The 23,981-nt window shown below is 51.9% G+C and overlaps 2 protein-coding genes across 2 annotated transcripts; one reads left to right on the top strand and one right to left on the bottom strand.

The window, feature by feature from the left end:
* Window positions 1-1,756: 1,756 nt before the first annotated feature.
* Window positions 1,757-10,286, top strand: Arl8a (ADP ribosylation factor like GTPase 8A). The gene is made up of 7 exons (XM_059280273.1): window positions 1,757-1,980; window positions 7,280-7,360; window positions 7,648-7,721; window positions 8,936-9,029; window positions 9,146-9,213; window positions 9,456-9,526; window positions 9,961-10,286. The coding sequence occupies exons 1-7, from the start codon at window positions 1,858-1,860 to the stop codon at window positions 10,008-10,010; spliced, it is 561 nt and encodes a 186-aa protein (XP_059136256.1). The 5' UTR covers window positions 1,757-1,857; the 3' UTR covers window positions 10,011-10,286.
* A 4,735-nt stretch (window positions 10,287-15,021) lies between these two features.
* On the bottom strand, window positions 15,022-22,059 carry Gpr37l1 (G protein-coupled receptor 37 like 1). Its single transcript, XM_059280927.1, has 2 exons — window positions 21,389-22,059; window positions 15,022-16,176 (listed from the first exon to the last, which is right to left on the bottom strand). Exons 1-2 carry the CDS (start codon window positions 22,016-22,018, stop codon window positions 15,361-15,363), a joined length of 1,446 nt encoding a protein of 481 aa, XP_059136910.1. The 5' UTR covers window positions 22,019-22,059; the 3' UTR covers window positions 15,022-15,360.
* Between the last annotated feature and the right edge of the window lie 1,922 nt (window positions 22,060-23,981).

Below are 23,981 nucleotides of genomic sequence, written 5' to 3'. Positions count from 1 at the left end.
ACACTCTTCTCCAGTATTTCTAAAGACATGTGACAAAATGAAACTACAGTCCATGTAGGAAGTGAGACACAGAGGTACCACCTTACCGTTCAGGGTGCTGCAGAAAAAAAAAAAAAAAGCACCACATACTGAGTGACTTATAAACAACAGAAATGTGTTACTCGTGGCTTGAAAGATGGGAAAGCCACCGATGAAGGTACCAGTAGATTCAGAGTCTGGCTAGGATTCGCTTTGGGGCTGATAGATGCAGCCTTCCCTTTGCAGCCTCGTGATCGGGGGAGTATGGGTCTGGTCGCTTGCCCTCTCCTTATATAAGGGTACTGATCTTATTTGGGAGGGCTCCACCTAGTCACCTCATAAGGCTGTCACTTTGAGGACTGGGATTTCAATATATGGATCTGGGGGAAAGACACAGAAATGTTGAGCAACAAAACCTATTACTTTGGATGATAACTTAAACTTTAATCTAAGAAATTCAGACTACAGCATGTGCTTTCAGAGGAATATAAGAACTCACAAAGGGCAGATGTGCCTTAATAAGTAGGAACAGCCGGGCGGTGGTGGCGCATGCCTTTAATCCCAGCACTCGGGAGGCAGAGCCAGGCGGATCTCTGTGAATTCGAGGCCAGCCTGGTCTACAGAGCGAGATCCAGGACAGGCACCAAAACTACACAGAGAAACCCTGTCTGGAAAAAGACCGCCCCCCCCCCCCAAAAAAAAAAGGAACAATAGGTTAATCCAAGATGTTGGGAGTCATCTAACTCTTGGGTAGTTTGCTTCATAGTTGATATTAACAATTCACCTATGGCTAGGACAACAGACCCATCAGAGTACACTTGAAAACCGAACCCAAAGGAGAGACTGGTGGGAACATATAGAAGGAGCCAGCTGCCCTGGGATCCTGGGACCAGGAAGGGATAGCCAGTTGATGGAACAGGACCTAGGATTAGCTCCTGCAAGGAAGGGTGGGGACATTTTGGCAGGTCCTCCACCGCCCACTATCAGAAAACTTTGCTTTCTACCAAACCGGCACACATTTTTCTTTAGCCACCGACGTTCCTCACTGAGAATCCCCTGTCCTGGTTTTGCCTCTTTCCATATGGTGACAATAATGGTTAAGATCAGCATCAAATTCAAACATCTATCTCACTTTGGGCTTCTTACACAAGTGGCCTGGTAAACTGTGGTTAACAAAACAAGATGGAGTATTAAAGACTCTAAATCCGGCTGTTACTCTCCATGGCAATTCGGGGGATGGGACTCGGTACCCAGGGATGCTCAGAGGTACCCAGGGATGCGCAGAGGCGAAGGTTCAGGGAGCAAAACCGTACGTCCGTCTCCCTTTCTTGGAAATCTTCCGTGCCACCGTTCTTCAGCCTGGAAATGTTCTAGCTCAAGACGGACGCTACCCGCCTCGGGCCAACCAACCCTCCAAGACAGAAAGCGGTGCAGTCAGGGCGGGGCAAACGAGGGCATCGGAGAAAATAAAATTACAGCTTTCTCCGCAAGCGCCCCGCCACGCTCCTCCCGGCCGCCGCGGGTCCCCGCCGCCCCGCCCGCGGGCGCTGGCCCAGGCCGCGCGCAAGACTGGAGCGCGCTCGGGTGCGAGCAGGACGCGGCCCGGCCCGCGGGAGGGCGGCGGCGGCGGCGGCGGGGGAGGAGGAGGAGGAGGCGCTGAGGCCACACCCATCGGCGAGCGGATCCGCGGGCAGCGCGTCGTCGGCCGCCGCGCTCCAGCCTCCGCCCGCACCGAGCCGCGGGACCCGGCCGCACCGGGGAGGGGCCGCTCCGGGCCGCAGCGCGAGGGCAGCGAGGGCGGCGGGGACCCGGCACCAGGCGCGGCCGGCGGCAGCGACCATGATCGCTTTGTTTAACAAGCTGCTGGACTGGTTCAAGGCCCTGTTCTGGAAGGAGGAAATGGAGCTCACGCTGGTGGGGCTGCAGTACTCGGGCAAGACCACCTTCGTCAACGTGATCGCGGTACGAGCGAGGGCAGATGTGTCAGCCCGCGCCGCGCCCTGGGCAGCCCGAGTCGCCACCTGGCGTGGCCGGGCACCGCCGTCACCCGGCAGGGAGGAGCCGGCTCCGGGCGCTTGGGGCCTAGCACGGTTCTTGGGGGACCAGCTGGCGTGCTACCCGTTCTCAGGCCTGGGCTGGGATGGCAGGGCTGGGGGCGGGGTAGCGAGGACGAGGGGACGAGAGCTGGAGTTCCGGGGCTGGAGGCACCGAGAGGTCTCCAGGCACCGGGAACCCGCCGCAGGCTGACAGGCCCCCCGTGGATCGCGCACAGGGGGCATGACAGGGCGAAAGTGGCCGGGCCTTCCCGCTCGGCGCGTGGAGGGTCACGGGACGCGCGTCCCGGAGCGTGGTACCAGGGGGCCCTCCCAGCCCAGCCCCACCCCGAGGGCTCTGTCTCCCCCTTGCTGGACGCGGAAGCCCCGGCTCATTTGGGCGGGGGAAGGTATCCCTAGAGGCTGAGGAGTCAGCTGAGGTCTTGACTCTAGCCCAGACTCCTCCCCCGAACCTGTCCCGGGGCTGCGGTATCGCCGGGGTCCAGGAAGGGTGGCACCATAAAGGGAGTTGGGAGACTCCGCTTGGCTCAGAAGTTGCAAGAGTAGGTAGGTACTGTGGACCCGAGAGGATGAGCTGGAGGGGCGCCATCCACCTGGAGATGGGGGAGAGAGCCGCTCTGAGGGCTTTGGGGAGTCAGGCCTGGGGGTGGGGTGACTGCAGTTGTATGGCTGTGCCAGAGGAATGGTGGAGAAAGAGTTAAATTTTCTCTTTAAAAAAGAGGAAGATGAGCTCCCTGGGTGTGTGAGCTGAGCTGCAGTAATGGCTGCAGCCTGTATTTCAAAGCTAGGCAGGACTGGGCTTTGGGGACCCTGGAAAGCTTGGGACAGGGGCATAGTTTTTCCCAAAACCTAGCCCCATTCCCAAAGATGGGGTTTTCAAGAGAACTGTGAATTAGCCAGACACAGGTAAAAAATGATGATGTGTAGGTCTGCAAAGGTGTGCGGCTTGGGTACCGCCGCTTGCCTGTATGGTATTGTTGCCCAACCTTGAAGCCCCACAGGGCTCAGCATCCTTGCTGGAGAGCCCTTTAGAGGGGGTATTAGTACATCGGGAAGCTGGGAGGCTGGATGGATTTGGGACTTAATGGATTGGGCATGGGCACTCGCTCTCTTTCCCCTAAACATGCTCTGCCATTGACCTCTATACCCTCCTTTACCCAGCGTCCCTTTTTATTTCACAGAACCTCTGCTGAGGTTTGGGGCATAATGTTTTTCTGAACTAGCACAGGTCCTTGGCTTCCTGTCTGCCATGCTGTGTCCTTAGGATCAGAAACCCTGGTTGGTCTTGGTGTTGACTTGCCTCTTAGGCTAAGAGCAGGAAATCAACACCTGGATTTCCACCTGTCTCTGCAGACCTAGGTGGCTTGGTTTGGGGCATTTCGGTCTGGGATATGTTTCTGGTATTTCTCAAAAGGAGAAACTAGCAGCTGGGCTCAGTCTAGCCATCACCTCCTGTCCCTAGGGAAGCTCTTCTCATGGGGTGCTAGTGAAGCCATGCTTCTGTGTAGGGATACGCAGATACCTAGGTGAGTTCAACTTCTTGGCCTGGACCTGCCCTTCAAGGCCAGCATCTTCTCAGAGTATGGAAGGCTTTGTTTGACAGGTCAGGGATGGAAGCCAAATTCTCAAATTCTCCTGCCAGAGTCAAGAGGTTCTTTGAAACTAAGCATGATGGAGCATGCCTGTAACCCCATCACTCTGGATGTTGAGACAGGATCCCAAGTTTGAGAGCAGCCTGGGCCATAGAGAGAGACATAGTCTCAAAAAAAAAGGAAAGAAAGTTTCTATGATATCTAACATTCCTCCATTCCCTAGCTCCTGTATTCTCCATTTTGATACAAAATTTGCCACTAAAAGAGAAGCTAAATTTCCCTTTTCTGAAGAGTCTCTAACTACCCCCTAGGGGGCTGCACGGAATTCCAGCATCCGGGTAACCCCAGCCTTCTCAAGCCCACCGGAGCCCCCACGGGCATTCTGCCACTCCCTGTACAATCACAGAAAGATTTGGGGACCCCTGGGCTCTGTGCCCATGCCCACCACTGACTCTCTGAATTGCCTTTGCCTGTTCACTTGGCCTCTGTTTGTCTCAGCAAACAGAGAAAAACCCTTGTTTTTCTCCGGATTCTGAGATCTGGCTGTGACTAGGAATTGAGTTTAGTGAGCCCAGATGCTCAGCAGGTTAATGTGAACTAGAAAGAAAGTATAGAAAGAGCCATGCAGTGGGTCTAAGAAACTGAAACTCTGCTGAGTGCTAAGAAAGCTGTGGTACTAGAAAAGTGGGAGACAGGTTTCGTCCAAGAGAAGCAAGAAGGTCATTCTGTCTCCTGGGAGACAGTCTGGCCTTGACCTCTCACCCCCCTTGCCTCATCTCCCTAGGTGTGTGTTGCTGTGCCCATCAAGGAGGTCATTTCAAAAGTCTTAAGATAAGAAGGGCTGTCACCATAGAAGAATTGGTCTTGGAGTACCCAGAGGACTAAAGAACCAAGGGGAGAGGTCATAGGAAGATGCATTTTGGAGTCATAAAGAACTTTCTGAACTAAAAGAGGGAGTGAAAGCCTTCAGTCCTAGACATTCAGGGTCTGAGGCAGGAGGATTACGGGTTGAAGGCCAGTCAGGACTACCTCATCTAAAAAAAATTTAAAAATTTAAAAAATGGAGAAGCTAGGGATGTAGCTTAGTTGGGAGAGGGCTTGCCTAACGTGCGTAACGCCTTGGCTTCAGCCCCCAGCACCACATAAAACCAAAGACGGTGGCACGTGCCTGTAATCCTAGCACCAAGGAGGTGGAGACGGGAGATAAGAAGAAGTTCAGGGTCATCTTTGGCTACATGCCAGTTTGAAAGCAGCTTGGGATACATGAGACCCTACCTCAGAAAGAGAAAAGAAAAAAAAGAAAGAATGACCTAGAGTGGATTCAAGTGTGAGACAAAAAGATGAAGTTACATGACGTAAAGTTGTTTCCATCCTTACAGGAAGAATTTGAGTCATTAGCAGGGAAATTAAATCATAGTCTGATTGCAGCTTAGCTCCAGTTCACAACCGAGCAGAAACTCTGGGTGTCGGAGGGCCTGTCTGTCAGATAGTCTCCTACCATCCCACTTTGCTAGTGGTCATGTTCTTCCAGGTACACTCTCGTCTATTTGGGAGTCTATGGACCTTCTAGTTCCCAAAGACCAGTGACAGTTCCATGCTGCATCAGAGCTACTCCCAAGCACTTTGTGGGGCGTATTCATCAGGAGCCCTACAGTCCCGGCTGTTCTCTGGGGTCCTGAAGGAGGATTACTTGAGCCCAGGAGTTTTCCCCCATCCAAGTGCTAGCCAGGTCCAGCTCTGCTTAGCTTCTGAGGTCAGACAAAATCAGGCACTTTCAGGGTTCTATAGCTTAATTATCTCTAAGCCAGCCTGGTGACATAGCCTGAATTCAATACCAGGATTCCCACAAAGGTTTCAGGAGAGAATCAACTTCCAGAAGTTAGCTTCTGACCACCACAGGCATGCTGTGGTATGTGTGCATGTGCATACACACACACACACACACACACACACACACACACACACACAGAGAGAGAGAGAGAGAGAGAGAGAAAGAGAGAGAGAAAGAAGTAAATAACTAAATATAAATTAAATTATATGCTAAGATGTGTACAGGCTTTTGTTTTTTGAGCTAGGATCTCATATAACCCAGGCTGACCTCAATCTTACTATTTAGTTGAGGCTGACCTTGAACTCTTGATTCTTCCCCCTGCACCTCCTGATTGCTAGGGTTCCAGGAGTGTACCGATACACTCTGTAGTTAGTATACGCTACTATGCCATTTCCATAAGGGACTTGAGTATCTTCAGGTATGGGTACTTGAGGCGGGCCCTGGACCAACCCCTGTGGATACCAGAGGATGATTATACATCCAGGGGGCTCAGAGGACCTCCAAAATCCGGCTGTGCTCCTCAGATGCAGAATCCCTGCTGTCCCTTGTCACTGGGCGTTGAGCGATTCCTGCAGATGCAAGGGAGTGGAACACTCACCCTGTCCGTCTGGGGGACTTCACGGAGGCTGCCAGGCACTGAGTGAGATCTGGTTATCTCCTGCTCCTTGGCTAGTGGTCGGAGCCCCTGGCCTCTGTATGGGACTCAAGCAAATTAGTGTACGATCTGGTGGGAGTCAGAAAGATGTGGTAAAGGCGCCAGCTGTCACTCTCAGCCTAAAGGTAGAGTCAGCTCCCTCCCCTGTGGCCTTCACCCTCTCCTGTCCTTACCCTTGAATGTGAAGATAGCCTGGGAGGCCTGGCCTAATTTGAAGCGTGTGGCTACTTTAGAATAAATCAGAGGTTTTTGAAACATTGTATGGGGGAAAGTGAAAACTTCTGGAAACTGAAAAGAATTATGGGAAGTAGAATTACTATCGGCTCCCGGATAGTCAGCAAGCTCTAATGCTGTTACTATAGGACCTGGCTCGTCCCCGCAGGAAGCTTTCAACCCAGTAGGGAGACACATATCGGTAAATAATAGAGATTGTGGATTATCTGTGGTAGAGTACTACAAAACAACACTATAAATGGTCCTGGAATTATTTAGTAGTCTTTGCATTTAAGGGTAGTGAATTTAGTTCCAACCCACCCACCCAGACAGAGTCTCGTTATATATAGCCCAGGCTGCCTGGATCTCTCTATGTAGCCCAGGCTGGCCTCAAACTCTCAGAGGTCCATCTGCCTCTGCCTCCCCGTGCTGGGATTAAAGGCGTGCGCCACCACGCTCAGCTCCTCCTGATGTTTAAAAAACAATTTTCTCCTAGTTTGGCAATGTGTCTACTTTCCTCGGTGCGTCTCTAGAGTGTTGGGCCTCTTTCCCTGGGAAGAAATGTATTGTCCTTCTAGCTCAAAGGGGCCGAGTAAAGGGGCTGCTGGTAGCAAGAACTGTAGGTTAGACCTTGGGAAGCACTTTCTCACTGTCCAGACTGAGAGACTCTAAGGTTGCCTAAGGACTATAGGCCTCTTCCCCATAGAGCTCCAGGTACTGACGGTACCTAGGCTGATGACTGCCCGTCCTGCCTGAAGGGAGGAGACTTTCGAGAGACCTCCCATGAAAACTCTGAGAAAGTCTGGCCTGACTGATAGGTCTCCCTGCAGCCTGTTGTCTCTGCCCCCCAGGGAGGGCATAGCTGGGTGCTGCTGTCCGTGTTTGCATCTTTCCCGATTCTGGCTCTTCTTTCTAGTCAGGACAGTTCAACGAGGACATGATCCCCACTGTGGGCTTCAACATGCGCAAAATCACCAAAGGGAACGTGACCATCAAGGTGAGAGCCGGGGCTGCGGAGAACCCCCTGTGTTTGGGAGGGCAACCGAGGCCCCAGGGGAGAGCCAGCCAGGGGAGGGCAGAGTGGCATCCTGTTGCTGGGGAACCGGGAGAAGAGAGCTGAAGTTAGGAAAGGTAGAGGGGTGGGAGAGAGGGAAACCAGGAGAGAGAAAAAGAGGTATGACCCACAGGGTAGTGGGACAGCGGGAGGGAAGCTGGGGATCTAAATGGCTTTCGGTTGTCTGCCTGCTCCTGAGGCTGCCCTCTCCCCACCCGCTTTTTACTCAGCTCTGGGACATTGGGGGACAGCCCCGTTTCCGCAGCATGTGGGAACGCTACTGCAGAGGAGTGAGCGCCATCGTGTAAGTAGTGTCGTCCCCCCATCCCCCCACTCCACCCCCCTACCCACCCCCACCACCACCACCCCCAGCAAGGACTTCACACCTGACGGAGAATCACGTAGACATGGTCTCTGGTTCATACTTGGTGCCTGGACATGGCTTGCTTTTATTTTGCATGCTGTTTATTTTAGTAAATATATACTCTGGGCCATAGCACCTAATTAGAGAGCTGGCCAGCCGGGCCTGCAATGTCACTTAGGGCACTGTCCCCCGACCCAAATCATCATGTCTTGAATTTTGGGTGATTCTAGTGATTCCTTCCCTTGCCTGTTAATTTTATCTAGACAGGGGGTGTAACTTTGTCAGAAAGCTCTTAAAGCTCTTGCCTACCATGCATAAGGCTCTGGATTCAACTCCAGTCCCACATACACACGAACCAAAATAATAAATAAATAAAAGGAAAAGAAAGGCAGGGGAAAATGTATGCCCAGCTTAGTTTTCTTAATAGAATAAATTATTTTTTTTTCCTTTTGAAACAGGGTCTCACTGTGTAGACCTGGCTGGCCTGAATCTCACTGGATCTCACTATGTAGCCCAGGCTAGCCTCTAACTCAGACTCCAACTCTCAAGTACTGGTATTAAATGCATGCACACCATGCCCAGCTTAAACCTGATTTTTAAGAAACAAGCATGATAGCTGGGTGGTGGCGCACACCTTTAATCCCAACACTCAGGAGGTAGAGGCAGGTGGGTCTCTGAGTTCCAGGCCAGCCTGGGCTACAGAATGTGTTCCAGGACAGCCAGGACTACACAGAGAAACCTGTTTCCTGTTTTAAAAAAAAAAAAGAAAGGAAGGAAGGAAGGAAGAAAAGAAAAGAAAAGAAAAGAAAAAGAAAAAAAATCAAGCATCACACCCTGCGCCTTAGGAAGGAATCCTTTTCTTTTTCTTCTCTAGCCCTATCTAGACTTTCCATGAAAATGTAAGTGGGTCACTTTGGGCCGGACTTACAGCTGATCCTATAGGCCCCGGCTTCCTCAGAGGACAGAAGCCTGCCCCGCTTGGCCCCTGTGGGTTGGGACAGTGTTCTCTGAGTCAGACCAGGGTGGTCCATTTCTCCAGAGGTGACCAGGAGGTGGAGGAAGAGGAACCAGAGGCGTTCTTCCCCTCAGCAGCTCCTTTTCCTGCCTGCCTCAGCCCATGGGGTCCACATGCTGTCCCTGCCTGTCTTCCCCAGGTATATGGTGGATGCTGCGGACCAGGAGAAGATCGAGGCCTCCAAGAATGAGCTCCACAACCTGCTAGACAAGCCTCAGCTGCAAGGCATCCCGGTCAGCCGATGATGGAGTGGGTGGGAGAGAGTGGGCCGGAAGTCACTGGGGGGAGACTGCCCCATACGGGCAGGGGTGCCCTTGTCCTAACCCTCCTCGGCTTCTCTCCCGAATAGGTCTTAGTCCTTGGTAACAAGCGAGACCTCGCAGGAGCGCTAGATGAGAAGGAGCTGATTGAGAAAATGTGAGCTGAGTGGCCTTTCTTTGTGTGCTCCAACTCCCCAAATTCCCCAGCTGACAACACGTCTGGGCTGGGCCTGTTGCTATTCCCCGTGTTCACCACATGGTGGCAGCAGAACACATCTTTCCAGGAGCCTCGCCCTCTTCTTGTCCACCCTTTGACCAAGAAAAAGACCCTGCCTTCCCCTGGCCCATACCCCTTGGCTGCCCCAGCCGCTGCAGAGTCTGCTCTGGTCTCCCCCGCAGGAATTTGTCTGCTATCCAGGACCGAGAGATCTGCTGCTACTCCATCTCCTGCAAGGAGAAGGACAACATAGGTGTGTGGCTTTGGGAAGCTGCTGGCACTCTCCCAGGAGTGGCCCTGTGGAAGGGAGAGGAGAGGGGGACTTCCTGTGGTAGCATAGGACTCTGGGAACTTCTGCCCTGCACCTGTCTTTAGTCCTTGGATGCAGCAGGCAGCCTTGCTCTCCGAGAGGGGCCACCCACTCCCTCTTCTACAACTGAGATGGTCTGAGGTTGGTTGGACCAGGTATTCCAGGCCCCTCTGCCTTTGTTTGCTGGGGCTTTGTGTCTTTCCCGTCACTAGTTTGAAGCTGTTGTTGGGGGTGTTGGGGGGCGGGTCACAGCTCTAGGCTTGATCCTGGCTGCAATTTTAGGAACTGGGATCAGCGGTTGATACCTCCCAGGCCTTCTCTGCAGAATGGCCTGCACGCAGGCAGGCCTCGTGACTTTCTCTCTTGTCTCCGCTCAGACATCACCCTACAGTGGCTTATTCAACACTCAAAGTCACGGAGAAGCTGAGGCTGTGGCTCTCCTCCTTCGGACCAGGGACCACAGTCACCGAACCTGAAGCCGAGCTCCCCGCCCAACCCTATTGTCTCCCCCTAAACCCACTTCTCCTCACCCAGTGTGGGGAGGGCCCTCTGGGGCTCCTAGAGTCCCATTCTGCTGAGGTTTGAACTCCTGTTTTTATTGTAAAATAAATTTCAGCCCATCCGGTCCCCTAACCTCTCTCCCTTCCTCTCTGTCCCGTCACCTAGCCCCGCCTCCCTCCCCTCTCGACAGCCCTGGCCCCGCAACCCGTCCTCACCCTCTGTCCCACCCTCTGCCTCCCTTTTCAACACTCTGTTATTGTCCTGTGTGTACAGTATATATATGTATATATATTTTAATTTTTTAATTTAAGCAAAGACTTAAGATCAACCATTTGATGCTGCAGGGGCCAATCAGGACCTGGGAGGGGCAAACTGGAAAGATGGGAAGAGGTGCAGGGTCAACTTGGGGCAAGTTCAGATGCAAAAAGGTGGAGGCTGGCACTTGGGGCAGGTACCACCCTGGCCACTGGTGATCGTCCCCACGTCCTGTAAAGTATTTCTGTCTCCCAGAATAGGGCCTGGATCCTCAGGCCGACAGGAGCCTCCCCTTCTGTCCCCAGCCTTGGTAGGGCCACCAGGCATAACCAGGTAGCAGAGGCCACCAGGGCTCAAGTGGGAGGAGCCAGTGTCCATGCCATCCCAGCGACCCCCCTCCTCACTCTTCCTGGCCCCAGCTCCTGCCTCTCCCCAGGGCCCCCACCTCCACGGCCCATTTCATTTTCTGTTCTCATTTCACAGAGTTGTACAAGGAGAGAACTCAGCATGGGGGGTTGGTTCTTGGGGTTTTGTTTGTTTGTTTATTTGTTTAATTTAATGATTTGTAAAGTGATGCTCCTCTTCCTTTTTACACTTTTCAGCTCATATTTAACCTCTGTTTGGAAAATGATTCTTGTAACTGTACATTTTTTTTTTTTTTTGCCTCCTAATAATGACAACAATAAATTACCAATTTTGTGTTGGGGGCGTGTATGGTGCTGGTTGTCTTCCACAGATGTCACTGACCAGAGGACTCATAGGGACGGCAGCACCCCTCACACCGGGAAGGCCACGGGGTGCCACACCCACAGGGAACACGTGCTCACACTGGAAACACAATGGCCTGTCACCAAACAGCCTCCCACACGTGAGTCTGGGCTCTGGTGTCGCCGCTTCCCATTCACTGCGGTCTCGTGTAGCCGGCAGCTGCCCAGTGGTTCTGAGCAGATAGTCAGAGGAACAGCTCGGACCCGGCCCCTGCTTGCCGTGTTCAGACAGAGATGCTGTTTCTTGGCAGCCACTTCAATCCACGGCCCCTCTCCATTCCATGCCTGCTTGTCCCCCTAGAGTCGAAGTTGAGCCGGAACCAGAATTCTGCCCCTACCTCCTCACTCCCGGTCTCCACCAGGAAGAAATCAAATGTCCTCCAGGGGTATCCCGGGCCTGCAGGGTCTCCTTCACTATCCTAGCGTCCATACTACCGGTCTCTTGGAAAAGGGTCCAACCATTACTCTATGGACAGAACTCCTACCTGCCCGTGGGCCCTCCTTGGTTCAACGTGAATCCACCCTTAGCTCGTTGTACACTAACCCCCATCTCCTGGACACTGCCCCCGCTCCCTCTTGTTCTGCCTCCCTTCAGCCTGGCAAATAGAGACTGGTAGAGTGCCCAGTCTCTTCACCCTGCCTCTGCAGGAAGAAGCAGCCACCTTGGTCCTTGGTTTGTGAGAGGACTTGGGCTAGGCCACTATCGAACCTTGAATAGACTCAGCCTTGAGGAGGATTTCCTATTGCTGAGGGAATTTGAAGAAAGTGTCTGAGGATTTAGCTCAATGGCAGAGCACTGATCTAGTGTGCAGTAGACCAGGCCCTGGCTTCCATTGACTGCGTGAGGAGAAGGCGTGAGGAAAACTGGATGGAGTTTGCCACCACCTAACTGATTCTCAGGAGCTTCCCAACTCCTTAAGAGGAAGGTGTACCCCTGGGTTAAGAAGGAGGATGTGGGCCCAGGCTCTGTCTCCTGCCCTGCATCTGGGAGAGGACCATTGTTCTCATCCACTGGGAGGTTCGACACTGAGCTGCTTCTCGGGGCCTGTGTCCTCCAGGTGAGATTCATGAGAGAAGATGGGCTGATTATCAGTCCATGAAAATCATTGCCCTGCACAGGGAATTCGTGCAACAGATGTGCAGCAGGGCCCAAACAACCTGTTCCTTGAATAGGGAACAAACCATGTATAGTATGTATAGAAACCATCATGTGTGGGTTCTCTGATGCCAAAACTGGATGAGTTAATACCTAGCCAAGGGGCTGGAGAGCTGGCTCAGAGTTTAAGAGCATGTACTGCTCTTACAGAGGACATGGGTTTGGTTCCTGGAACCCATGTCAGGTGGCTCCAGAAGGAGTTAACACTTCTGACCTCTGCAGGCTCTGTACCCCTGTGCATGTACCCCACAGAGATAGATAGATACACACACACACACACACACACACACACACACACACACAATTAAAAATGATAAAAAAATAAATATTAAAAAAAATAAAAATACCTGGCCGGGCGGTGGTGGCGCACGCCTTTAATCTCAGCACTCAGGAGGCAGAGGCAGGCGGATCTCTGTGAGTTCGAGGCCAGCCTGGTCTACAGAGCGAGATCCAGGAAAGGTGCAAAACTACACAGAAAGAAACCCTGTCTTGGAAAACAACAACAACAACAAAAAAAAAAAACTGGCTAAGTCTACTCCATATTGCTAGAGATTTGAATTCCCAAAGGCATGGAGCCTTGCTTATGCCAAGTGCTTAACGCCTCCATCTCCCAACCCCTTTTTTAGTGATGGAGATGGAGCCCAGGGCCTTGAACATGCTAGGCAAGCAGTCGACCGCTGAGCCCCAGCCCCATAATGGCCTCATAATGGCCAGAGGCCTCTGGAGGAGAGGTTGTTTCCCCGAGTGGGAAACTGAAACGGTTGTTAAGCAGGTCTACTCAAGACCCAGGGTAAAGGATAGTGATGAGCTAGGACAAAGATAGCCCATGGGGGCACATCAGAGGACCCCCGCCCCCACCTGGCATCAGGCTCTGCCGACTGGCCCCCTCCTGTGGACGTCAGCATCTCTTTCTGAGCATCCCAGCTCAAGTCCACTGCCCACCCTCGAGCCAGCCACCCCACCCCCAAAGCCTGGGACCCCTGAGCAACAAATCCCACATTGTTCCCTAGCTGGCTCAGGCTGGAGGGATAATGGCTCTTTCCCAAGGCTGGCTGGCCTGCTGACTGGCTTTGTAAGCCATTCACGTTGGCAGGCTTGGAAGGTGGCCGCAGCGTAGGGTCTAGGGGCGACCATCTCTCCCCCTTCAGCTCTGGGCCAGCCAGCGGGCAGGAGGGAGGTCCAGAGTGTGCCCTTTGTGGAAGAGGCTACCAAACAGGATGCTGAACCACCACCACCACCACCCCTCCGAGCCTTCCATTCCCTGACTTCACCTCAGATCACCCCGGCCCACCCCTCCTCCCTTCGGAAGCCATTGGTGCGCGCAGGACTGGGGTGGGGGCAGAAGTTGGGAAAGCAGTCCCTTTCTGGTTCTGTTCAGAGACATGGGCCCACCTTTGCTCCCTGTCTAACTAACACACACACACACACACACACACACACACACACACACACACACAAGCACACACAAAGTTTCTAAAGACAAAGCTGGAGACTTTGGTCACTGTAGCAACAGGTCTGCCGAGAAATGGGTGGGTGTCATTCTCCAGCACAAAGGGTGTGCGTATGGCAGCTCCATCACTTAGCAACAGCCTCCCTCTCTCTTGGCCCGCATCACTGGCCCTGGGGGGGGGGGGTGGGTGCCCGGGATCGAGAACAAGGCTGTTCAGATTCCGGGTAGTGGGGAGGGAGACTTGGACACTGAGCGGACTAAGGCCCAAGGGCATGGGTGTTTGGGCAAAGAATGGAGCTGGGCTGCTCATGACCCCGTGCCCTTGGGGACTTAAGCTGGTAGAGGTTCTAGACTGGCCTGATTAGCACGTCTTTGTGGGACCCAGAGCTGAGCTCCAGATAAGGGTGGCTCCCGAAAAGCTGGGCATGTGGGAAAGGAACACTCGTAGCCCAGGCTGAGCTCCACTTCTGGCTGGTAGCCCAGCAGAGAGAAGGGGTCCTTTGGAAGTGCCTCAGGGGTAGAGCTGGGGGGAATGATTCCAAGGGCAGGAACCAGGAGGAGGAGCTACTGGGTATGCTGGGACCTACTATGGAACTCTGCTGGGAAGGCTGGTATGGTGGGGGTGGTGGGGGCCGGTGGGGGTAGGCAGCTGGGTCATCTCAGAGCCAAACAGTCCATTCTAAGAAACTGAACAAGAGCCACTGTTAGAGGGAGGGAGGGAGGCTGAGAAGCCTTGTGGCTCACGAAAGGAAGGCCTCTGGATTTCCTCAAATGGGGGCTTTGTGGAGAGGGTGAACGGAGGCGGGGCCCCTGGAGGCAAGTGGGTTGACTTCCCGGGGGCAGCTGTGTTTAGCTCTAGATAAGGGTTTAGTCCCCAGTCCCCAAGCCTTCCCTCCTCTCTGTCCCTCAAAAGCTGTAACGTCCTTGGAACCCTCCCCCAAGGCAGGACAACAAATAGAGACTCAGGCCAAGGGGACAGCAGGTCCAGGAAGAGGCCTGGCTACGTGTCTAGGTCCTGTCATTCGTGGACAAGGAAGTTCAGTGGGCACAGGGCTGTGGTACCTACTTTATTGTTTTTCCAGAATGGCCTTCTACAGGAAAATGCCTAACAGGAGGCGGGGGTTGAGCGATGTGACTGGGCCACCTCAGAGAATGGAAGACAGAGTGAGAGAATCCTCTGGGAAGAGGGAAGAGACACTGAGGGCTAAGACAGACCCACTTCAGAGAATGGAGTACCGAGCCTGGTTAGGTTGGCCCCCAAGAAGTCCCCGGTCCAGGATGGGAGCCCAGGTGGAACTAGAGAAGTGGTCCTCAGCCAACCTATAGTCAGATTCCAAGACCAAAGGGAGGGCGGGCCAAGGGCCACGCCTGGCTCTGAGAGGGTCAAATTGAGATTCTGGGCAACTCTAATGACCTAGACAGATCTCCACCTACAAGTGGGAGGGGCAAGGCTGGCATGTCCCGCAGAGCGTAAGAATGGCTCTGTTGGCAGACCGGGCTTTGACAAGCCCCAACTTTGACAAAATGAGCCAAGTCCATCTCTAAACAGCAAGATGAGAAGTTGACGTGAGACCTGTGGGAAAGAATCAGCAGACTGTCTTGAGATGGGATGGCACCCCTCTGCACCTGCTCCCATGCCCCCCTAGACTCAGCAAGGGGTGCCCAGGGGCAGGAGTGGGGGTGACTCCCTGGGCTTATGGAAGTAGATGGAGGAAGACACTTCCGTCTTAAGCTTGCTGTCCGCGCTGACTGTCGCCGAAGAGTCCGAGGCTCCGCCACACTCCTCACAGCAGCAGCAGCAGCAGCAATCCAGAAAGGCCTGGCCCAGGGGTCTGCAGATGCACAGGAGGAGCACGGGGGTGATGGCACCCTTGAAGAAGGTGGAGAACTGGTTGACGAGGCCCAAGAGGTCCAGGGTCTGACGGGTGAGCTCAGTGGAGAGGTAGGCCACCACGATGTTGCAGACGTTCTCAGGGAGGGTGCAGAAGGCGTAGACCACAGTCAGGCCCACCACAGTGCTGTTGAGTTGCCTCTCACACTGCTCGTGCTTGCCCGCCCTACACTCAGGCTTCCTGCCCGGTGGGCCCCGCACCCGCCACGTCACCAGCTGACAGGTGACAGTGAAGAGGATGGGCAGACAGAAGTAGCAACCAAAGTACCACCACATGCGGGCATTCTGGTAGGTCATCACCAGTGAGTAGAGAGATTCAGGCAGGTTGGCTGAAGGTTTCATGATACACGAGTCCACAGTTCCCACGGTGGGAGCGGGCTCTTGCGCCAGCTGCCACAGCAGGAGTTCGGGCACAGCCAGCATCATGGAGCCCACCCAGATGACCGCCAGTTTAGCCAGGATCGATTGACATCGCTCAATGGGCCTCACCTTCGGCAGGGTGCTGGTGGCCACATGGAAGCGGTCTATGCCCAGGGCACAAAGACTGAAGGTTGTGACTCCCAGGGAGGAGACCTGTGAACAAGGATGTAGAAGAAGATGGAGCACTCAGTTGATGGGGGCCAAGAGGGTTCAGGCTGAGTAGGAACGTGAGTTACACGTGAACAGAGGGTAACAGCTGCTATTGGTGGAGTGCTTTCTACCCATCGGGCACTCCCCATATGTCACAAACTCTGAACCGTGTCCCGCTGAAGTGTCAAGACACACTTGTAATCCTAGCACTCCAGTCAGCCGTCGGACAGAAGAAATGGAAACACGGGCATAAAGTGACTTGTCCACCACCACACCGCTGATGAACGGTAAAACGGAAGTGGGTACCCATCCCTGCTCCTCTTTCCACTTCCCAAGCTGGGGCGTGCTAGACCCACCTCCCACAGACTCTGAGGTCCCTCAGACACCGGAAGTCACCTCTGAGGAAGAACCAGGACAAAGACCTAGAAACTGGGCTTAGCCTGGGCGCGATGGTGTGTGCCTGTTGTCCCAGAACTTGAGAGGCAGAGGAGGGAAGATCAGGAGTTCAAGGCCAACCTTGACCATGCTAAGTTCAAGGCTAGCATGGGATATATGAGACCCTGTCTCCAAATGGAAGGAAGGAAGGAAGGAAGGAAGGAAGGAAGGAAGGAAGGAAGGAAGGAAGGAAGGACAGAGAGGGAGAAAAGAATGAATGGACAAATTTCGGATTTTTGCGCTTTCTTCCCGTACCATCTCTTGTGAGTTCATTGGGCTAAGGGCCAGGGAATATGGCCTGCTCTCTGCTGCTTTCACCCTGTCCTGAGCAGTCAGTCCAACACCGTGGGGGGCAGCCCCTGCAATCGCCCTGCGCCCACCATCCCTGTGCACTGTTTATCCAGCAGAAAAATCACCCCGTGGAGCCAGCAGAGAGGCAGAGGCCAGAACAGCAGGGAAGGAAGTGCCAACTGGCCTGAAAGAAGAGCTCCTGAGCTGCTGGCTGATGGGTCTCACTGGGGGTTTGTGCTCCCTCCTCCTCCTGCTTAAATTCTTCCCTTCTCTGGCCCAGGCAACACAATCCACGGCTTATTTGCACTGCCACCAAGGTCCTTTGTAAGGACCCCAACCCCCTCTCTTGGCAGGGGAATCCAGGCCTGCAGAGGAGCAGCCTCCAGCCTCTGGCAAAACAGCATTCTCTCTCTCTCTTCTCCTACATCTCAGAAACTATTCTAAATCTTACCAAGGGGCCATCCTGGAGTCTTCCCTCCGAGAGTTCTGGGCAGGGGCAGAGGCTCATAGCCTCATGCAAAAGTTCTAATGTGTCTGCCTCCTTCTCTCTTCTCCTTAAGCCATGCCCAAATAAACGCCACCATCGTCTAAATTAATTCTGAGCACTTACTTCATGGACATTACCCATTTTAATCCTTTAAGAATGAGGACTAACCAGGTATAGTGACACACACCTGTAATCCTAGCGCTGACGACCACCAGGAGGTCAAGATCATCCTCCATTACATAGTGAATCTGAGGCCAGCTGGGACTATGGAATACCCTGTTTGAAAGAAAGAAAAAAAGGAAGGAAGGAAGGAAGGAAGGAAGGAAGGAAGGAAGGGAAAGGAAAGGAAAAGAAAAGAAAAGAAAAGAAAAGAAAAGAAAAGAAAAGAAAAGAAAAGAAAAGAAAAGAAAAGCAAGAAAGATTTGGGGCTAAACTAACCGATTGACTGAGTGTGATGGGTCATTCCTGTCATCCCAGCACTCAGGAAACTGAGACTACACAATCAGGAGTTCAAGGTCATCTTTGGCAACCTAGCAAGTCTGAGGTCAGCCTGGGCTACATAAGAGCCTATCTAAAAAGTACAATTGATAACACTAACAATCATTGGGGCTGGCTGCTGAGCATGGCTACTCAGGCCTTCAAAACCTCAATTAATTGGGTGGCTAAGGCAAAAGAATAAAAAACCCAGGGCCTACCTAGACTACAGAGTGAGTCTAGCTTGAACAACTTAGTCAGAACCTGTCTCAAAATTAATAAAAAAAGATCTGGCACTATAGCTCAGTAGTAGTGGTGGTGGGTTACTGACCTAGCATGCACAAGGCCTTGAGTTCAATCCCCACTGCTAAAAAGGGGGCGGGGGTGGGGGGGTTGGAGGTATAACTCAGCAGGAGAATGCCTGCCTATGTGGAAAGCTCTGGATTCAACCCCGAGTGCTGTCAAAAAGAAAACTAGTCAGCTGGATGTGGTGGCACACACCTACACTCCCAGCCCTTTGGAGGAGGTAAGAGGCCCGCCCTTAGCTTGAGTCTGGACTACAGCTGTAGTAAGAACCAGGCCAGCTAGGGTTACAATGGGAGTCTCAAAATAATAGCAAAGAGCGCCAGGTGGTGGTGGCACACGCCTTTAATCCCAGCACTCGGGAGGCAGAGGCAGATCTCTGTGAGTTCAAGGTCCGCCTGGGCTACAAAGTGAGTTCCAGGAAAGGCGCAAAGCTACACAGAGAAACCCTGTCTTGAAAAACAAAACAAAACAATAATAATAATAATAACAATAATAACAGCAAAGAGCTTTGGAGCTTCCGGTGTGCATGCTTAGTATGCGTGAAGCCGTAGGTTTACCCCCAGCTCATTCAGACAGTTGTCATCCTAGATGAGAACACTGAGATATAGGCAGGTTAAATAACTTACCAACATCACTTGGCCAGCCCTGGACAAAAAGCCCAGTTTCTAATATAATCTGTCCAATTCCAAAGCGATGTGCTGGCCCAGCACAGTGGTCCACTGATTCCCAAATTCAGGAGGCAAAGGCAGGCAGATCTCTGTGAGTTGGAGACCAACCTGGTTTACATAGCAAGTTCCAGGCCCTCCAGGGCTACATGGTGAGACCTTTTCTAAAATAAAACCAACAAACAAATACACCACCAGAGTTTGTGTGTCTAATCACTTAGCCCACCTAGGCAGCGACAGGTAGATCTCAGTGAGTTTGAGGCCAGCCTGGTCTACACACTGAGTTCCAGGCTGGGAAGGGCCACATAATGAGATGGTGTATCAAACAACAAGAAGATGCAGGGACCATGTTGAATTGTAGGGTCTCTTTGAATCTGGGAAGCCCTGGACCACCAAATAGATTATGTCCATGGCCTAGGAGTACAGGAAGAAACCATTTCAACTGTTACACCTCACGGAGTGACCAATCTTGAAATAATCCCTAACATACAGCTAGCTGGGGGTTTGGACCTGTGTCAAATGCCTGATGCTAGTTCATGGGGAGACCATTATTCTCTTCACAATTCCCCTTGTAGCTAAGGTTTATTTTTTTAATGTGTTTATTTTACTTATGTGTATGATTGTTTCTGCCTGCATGTATGTAAGTGTACCATGTGTGTGCCTTATACCCATGGAATTCAGAAGGGGGCATCAATCCCTTGGAACTGGAGTTATGGATGATTGTGAACCACCATGTGGGTATGAGGAACCAAACCCAGGTCCTCTGGAAGAGCAGCAAGCACTCTTAACTCCTGAGCCATCTCTCCAGGCCCCTGTAGCCATGATTTAAAAGATTGTTCCCACTGGATGTGATGGTGTATGCTTTTAGTACCAGAACTTGGGAGAGAGAAGCAAGAGATTTTCTGTGAGTTTGAGGCCAGACTGGTCTACATACTAAGTTCCAGAACAGCCAGGACTACATAGAGAAACCCTGTCTCAGAGAGAGAGAGAGAGACAGAGACAGAGATAGACAGAGACAGACAGAGACAGAGACAGAGAGACAGACAGACAGACAGACAGAGAGAGAGACAGAGAGGAGGCTGTTCCTGCCAACTGTGATGATACAGGTCTGTAATCCCACCAATCAGCAGACTGAAGCAGAAATACTGTGAGTTTAATTATAAACCAGCCTTGACTACATAGTGAAATCCTATCTAATAAAAAAGGAGGAGAGAGGTGTAATAGTACATGTCCATAATCCCAGCACTTTGGAGGTAGACATATGGATCAGGAGTTCAAGGTCATCCTTAACTATATAGTAAGTTGGAAGCTAGCCTGAGCTATAGGAGATCTTATCTCAACAAAACAAAACAAAACAAAACACACACACACACACACACACATAAATAAATAAATAAATAAATAAATAAATAAATAAATAAATAAATAAGGCTAGGCTGAGGCAGAAAATCACTGTAAATTTGAGGCCAGCTTGGTCTGTACAGTGAGTTCCACAGCAGCCTGAGCTACAGAGTGAGAACTTGTCTTTAAAAAAATAAGAAGGACAAGAGAGAGAGAAAATGTAAAAACAAATCTAGAAATAAAGAATAAAAACAAAGGAAAGCTGCTCACTGTTTTGTGCTGTCATAGACACAGAAGCCTTCACACACGGGTAGATGTGTGCAGTGATTTGATTAAGCTGTCCCCTTGTGATCTACACAGCCTTCTCACCCGCGTGTTTAACTTAACATGGAAGTCCCCATTCAGGGGTGCTCACTGCTACACTTTGGAATTGCAGAGCAAGCCAGCTAGAAGGGCCATCTGGTCTACCCTCCATGCTTGAAAGGTAAGGAAACGAGGAGAGACGGGCTCTGTCCAGTGACGAGCATAGTACAGTGATGATAGAGCTAGCGTTTCTACCAGCTCTAGTACCCAAAGGTGGGGCTTGCCTTTCAGAGATGCCTGAGGAGGAGAGTGAAGGAGATGACCTTGAAGGTGACAATAAACTTGGTCAGGAAGGAGGGAGAGCCTGTCCTAGTGTTCGTATCCACAGGGAGGAGACACTGACTCAACCTGGGGGTGTTGGTAGGAAACTGGGGTCCCCCTCGGGTATTGCTAGGTTGTCAGGATACAGAAGGGTTAAAAAGAGGAGCCATGGGTCCAGGGCAGGCAAGAGGAACAATAAAAGGAAAAGGGGACTCCAAAAGAGAGAGAGATTTCTTGGGTGGAGCCATCAGAGACAGCTCGGAACCTAGAAAAAAAAGATGAAGCATCTATGCAGTTCCTCCCAAAGCAGAAGCCCAGGTTAGACTCAAGCCGTGGTCTTGCACATTGGCCTGTTCATCGGGCCTGACTTGCTTTCCTGCAGGCTACCAGAAGCCAATATTGAGTTTGTCCCCTTCCCTGATAGAGTTTACCTCCTTCCACAATGACACAGAGAAAACTAGTTGAGTGGGAACCCCAGACTGCTGGGGTTATACATACCTACAGACAGATCTGCTTTCTGGGTCTCCATAGAGACTGGAGCCCCTTCCCTGAACTGCAGGCCTACAGTCGGGTGACAGAAAGACATACTCACCTCCATAAAGGGCACAGCCCGGCAAGAAACATCCCCCAGGAGCCTCTGCTTGGTGATCTCGTTGAAGATGACTATGGGGAGGCAGAAGAAGAGGACCAGGAAGTCCCAGAGAGCCAGGCTGGCGAGGATGGAGTTCCACGCACTCTTCAGATAGTAGCTGTGCCACACAATACACATGACAGACAGATTCCCTACAATACCCACAGCAAACACCACCAGAGCCAGGAGCATGACAGCGTAGGCAGTGTAGGAGCTCTCCGTCACCGGATACAAGGGGTTCTGAATCTGCAGCCTCTGACTTGGTGTCCCGGTCAGGTTGACCCTCAGCTCTTGTCCACTATCTGGGGTGGCCCCTTCCTTGTCTGGGTTGGGGCTAGTGGCCACCAAAGTCTTGGTGGGCTGCAAGCCAGCAGGATGGATGGGCCTGGGGTACTCAGCCCACTCCCCAGGAACATAGTGCTGCACCTCCTTGGGCCCCTCGTCCTTGGTGCCTCTTCGGGGTCGACTCTGCTGCTCCTGGACCTTCGCTCTATGCCCACCCAGAGATGAGGTGGCCGTCCCAAAGACCCCAGTCAGCCCCACAGCCAACACTACAGCAAGAGAGACAGCCAGGGGCCACAGCCACCGCATGGCCAGGAAAGCAGGGTGCAGCTGCCTCGGAGAGGTGAGGGTGAGGGACCTAAGGGCTGCCTGGAATTAAAAGAGGCAGCTGGCAGCTGGGTCCGCCTCCAGTCAGGAGTCTGGCATGGCTGGCCCTTCCTCCAATCCTGTTGGCCATGGTCTGACCAGGGCCCTCTGCTGGACACTGAGCAGTCCATGCTGCCCTCACACATCCGTCCTCCATCACACCCCCTCTCAGGCTCTAAGGACAGACTGAACAGCCCTCAAAGGGACCAGAGAAGTGGGGTTTGCTAAGTGATGCAGAGGCAGACTACAACTGGAGCACAATTCTACCCAATTTAAGGCCGGGCATGGTGGGGATTCCTGTAACCCCAGCATTTGGGAGGTTGAGGCAGAAGGACAAGAGTACAAGGTCAGCTTAGGCTACATTGCAAGATCTTATTTTTGCTTTATTGATCAAAATAGAATTATAGGCCGGGTGGTGGTAGTTCTGTGAGTTCAAGGCCAGCTTGGTCTACAGAGCGAGATCCAGGAAAGGCACCAAAGCTACAGAGAGAAACTCTGTCTCAGAAAAAAAAAAATAAATAAATAGAATTATAATAATTGCTGAAACCATTGGATACTTAACTAGCTGTGCCACTCGGCTGGGTTCTTAATACATTTTGTGGAGAAGTACTGCTGTGATCCACTTTCCAGATTCCAAATATAAAGTTTGCGGTAGTTAATTCACGACTATATAGTTGACCCAAGGCAGAACCATATAGCCTTTTAACTCAGTGCTGGTCTCAGCAGCCCATTCCTTGCCTCCTAGCCACACAAACTCCCCAAGGAAAGCAGCAAAGCCCTCTGGGATGGGGCATGACTTAGTGGTAGTATTTGCCCAGCATGTTTGAGGCCCTGGATCCATCCCCAGGACTGGAACCACAATAAAATAAAAACAAAAAATAAAAAATAAAATAAGCAAGGCAGTGGTGGCATACGCCTTTAATCTCAGCACTCGGGAAGCAGAGACAGTCAGATCTCTGTGAGTTCGAGACCAGCCTGGACTACAAAGCAAGTTCCAGGACAGGCTCCAAAGCTACAGAGAAACCCTATCTCGAAAAACCAAAAATTAAAATTAATTAATTAATTAATTAATTAATTAAAAATTATGGAAGTGTAGTCAAAAGTACAAAAGACCAGGAATTTTCAGTGCGGAAAGAAAATGAATGTGCAAATGAGTAATTATAGCTCGGTCATGATAGATGCTATGAAAGGCAGGGTCAAGGTCAGAGGAGCCTGGGGACGTCTGGAAGATCAGAAGTTCTCCAAAGCAAGATGACTTGAACAAAGCCTTAAAGGCTTCTAAGAGAAAGATGGAAGGATGCTCCAGGCAGAAGATACAGCACATGCAATGGCGGTGTGTGTGTGTGTGTGTGTGTGTGTGTGTGTGTGTGTGTGTGTGTGTAAGTGGGTGATATTCCTGCCACATAGCAATAATGTGCAAGAGGCTGGGGTGCTAGGGCAGTAAAGAAGGAAGCATTGGGGTTGAGGCCAGAGACCAGCCAATGAAGGAGCAAGAAGGCCTTTGTATGTTAGACCAGGGAGTTCAGATTTTATCCCAAAGGCAAGGGAGAGGACTAAAGTTGAAACACAAAGGAGCAATGATGACTTGACCGTGTTACTTTCGAGGGGTCCAGGGTGGGCAGGAGGCTCCCAACAGCATAAAGCAGCCAAGTGCCAAGGTATCAAGATGCAGTGTTCCAGGACAGCCAGCAACTCTGGAGGGTCAGGCTACGTGCGGGGAATGTGGGAGAGGTCAAGGGTGAGTGAATGGACTCTGTCCATGGGAGTAGGAACACCAGACTGCTGTGTCCAGGTGGGAATCTGTATGCCAGGGGTCGCTGGGATGGAGATTGAGGGAGATGGTTTCTGTAGCTAAGGAGAAAGACCAAATCAAACAGAAGACAGGGCTGACCGGGAGCTATTTACA

Source organism: Peromyscus eremicus, chromosome 15 (assembly GCF_949786415.1).
Source record: "Peromyscus eremicus chromosome 15, PerEre_H2_v1, whole genome shotgun sequence".
Classification (NCBI taxonomy): Eukaryota; Metazoa; Chordata; class Mammalia; order Rodentia; family Cricetidae; genus Peromyscus; species Peromyscus eremicus.
This window is presented reverse-complemented; position numbering and strand designations above follow the sequence as displayed.

Bases quoted from the DNA above. Each gene is read 5' to 3' on its own strand.
- Arl8a (XM_059280273.1), top strand. From the start codon at position 1,858: ATGATCGCTTTGTTTAACAAGCTGCTGGACTGGTTCAAGGCCCTGTTC. The intron at 7,361-7,647 runs GTGAGAGCCGGG...CTTTTTACTCAG, and splicing joins AAGGGAACGTGACCATCAAG to CTCTGGGACATTGGGGGACA. The intron at 9,527-9,960 runs GTGTGTGGCTTT...GTCTCCGCTCAG, and splicing joins CAAGGAGAAGGACAACATAG to ACATCACCCTACAGTGGCTT.
- Gpr37l1 (XM_059280927.1), bottom strand. From the start codon at position 22,018: ATGCGGTGGCTGTGGCCCCTGGCTGTCTCTCTTGCTGTAGTGTTGGCT. The intron at 16,177-21,388 runs GTGAGTATGTCT...CCTTGTTCACAG, and splicing joins GGGCTGTGCCCTTTATGGAG to GTCTCCTCCCTGGGAGTCAC.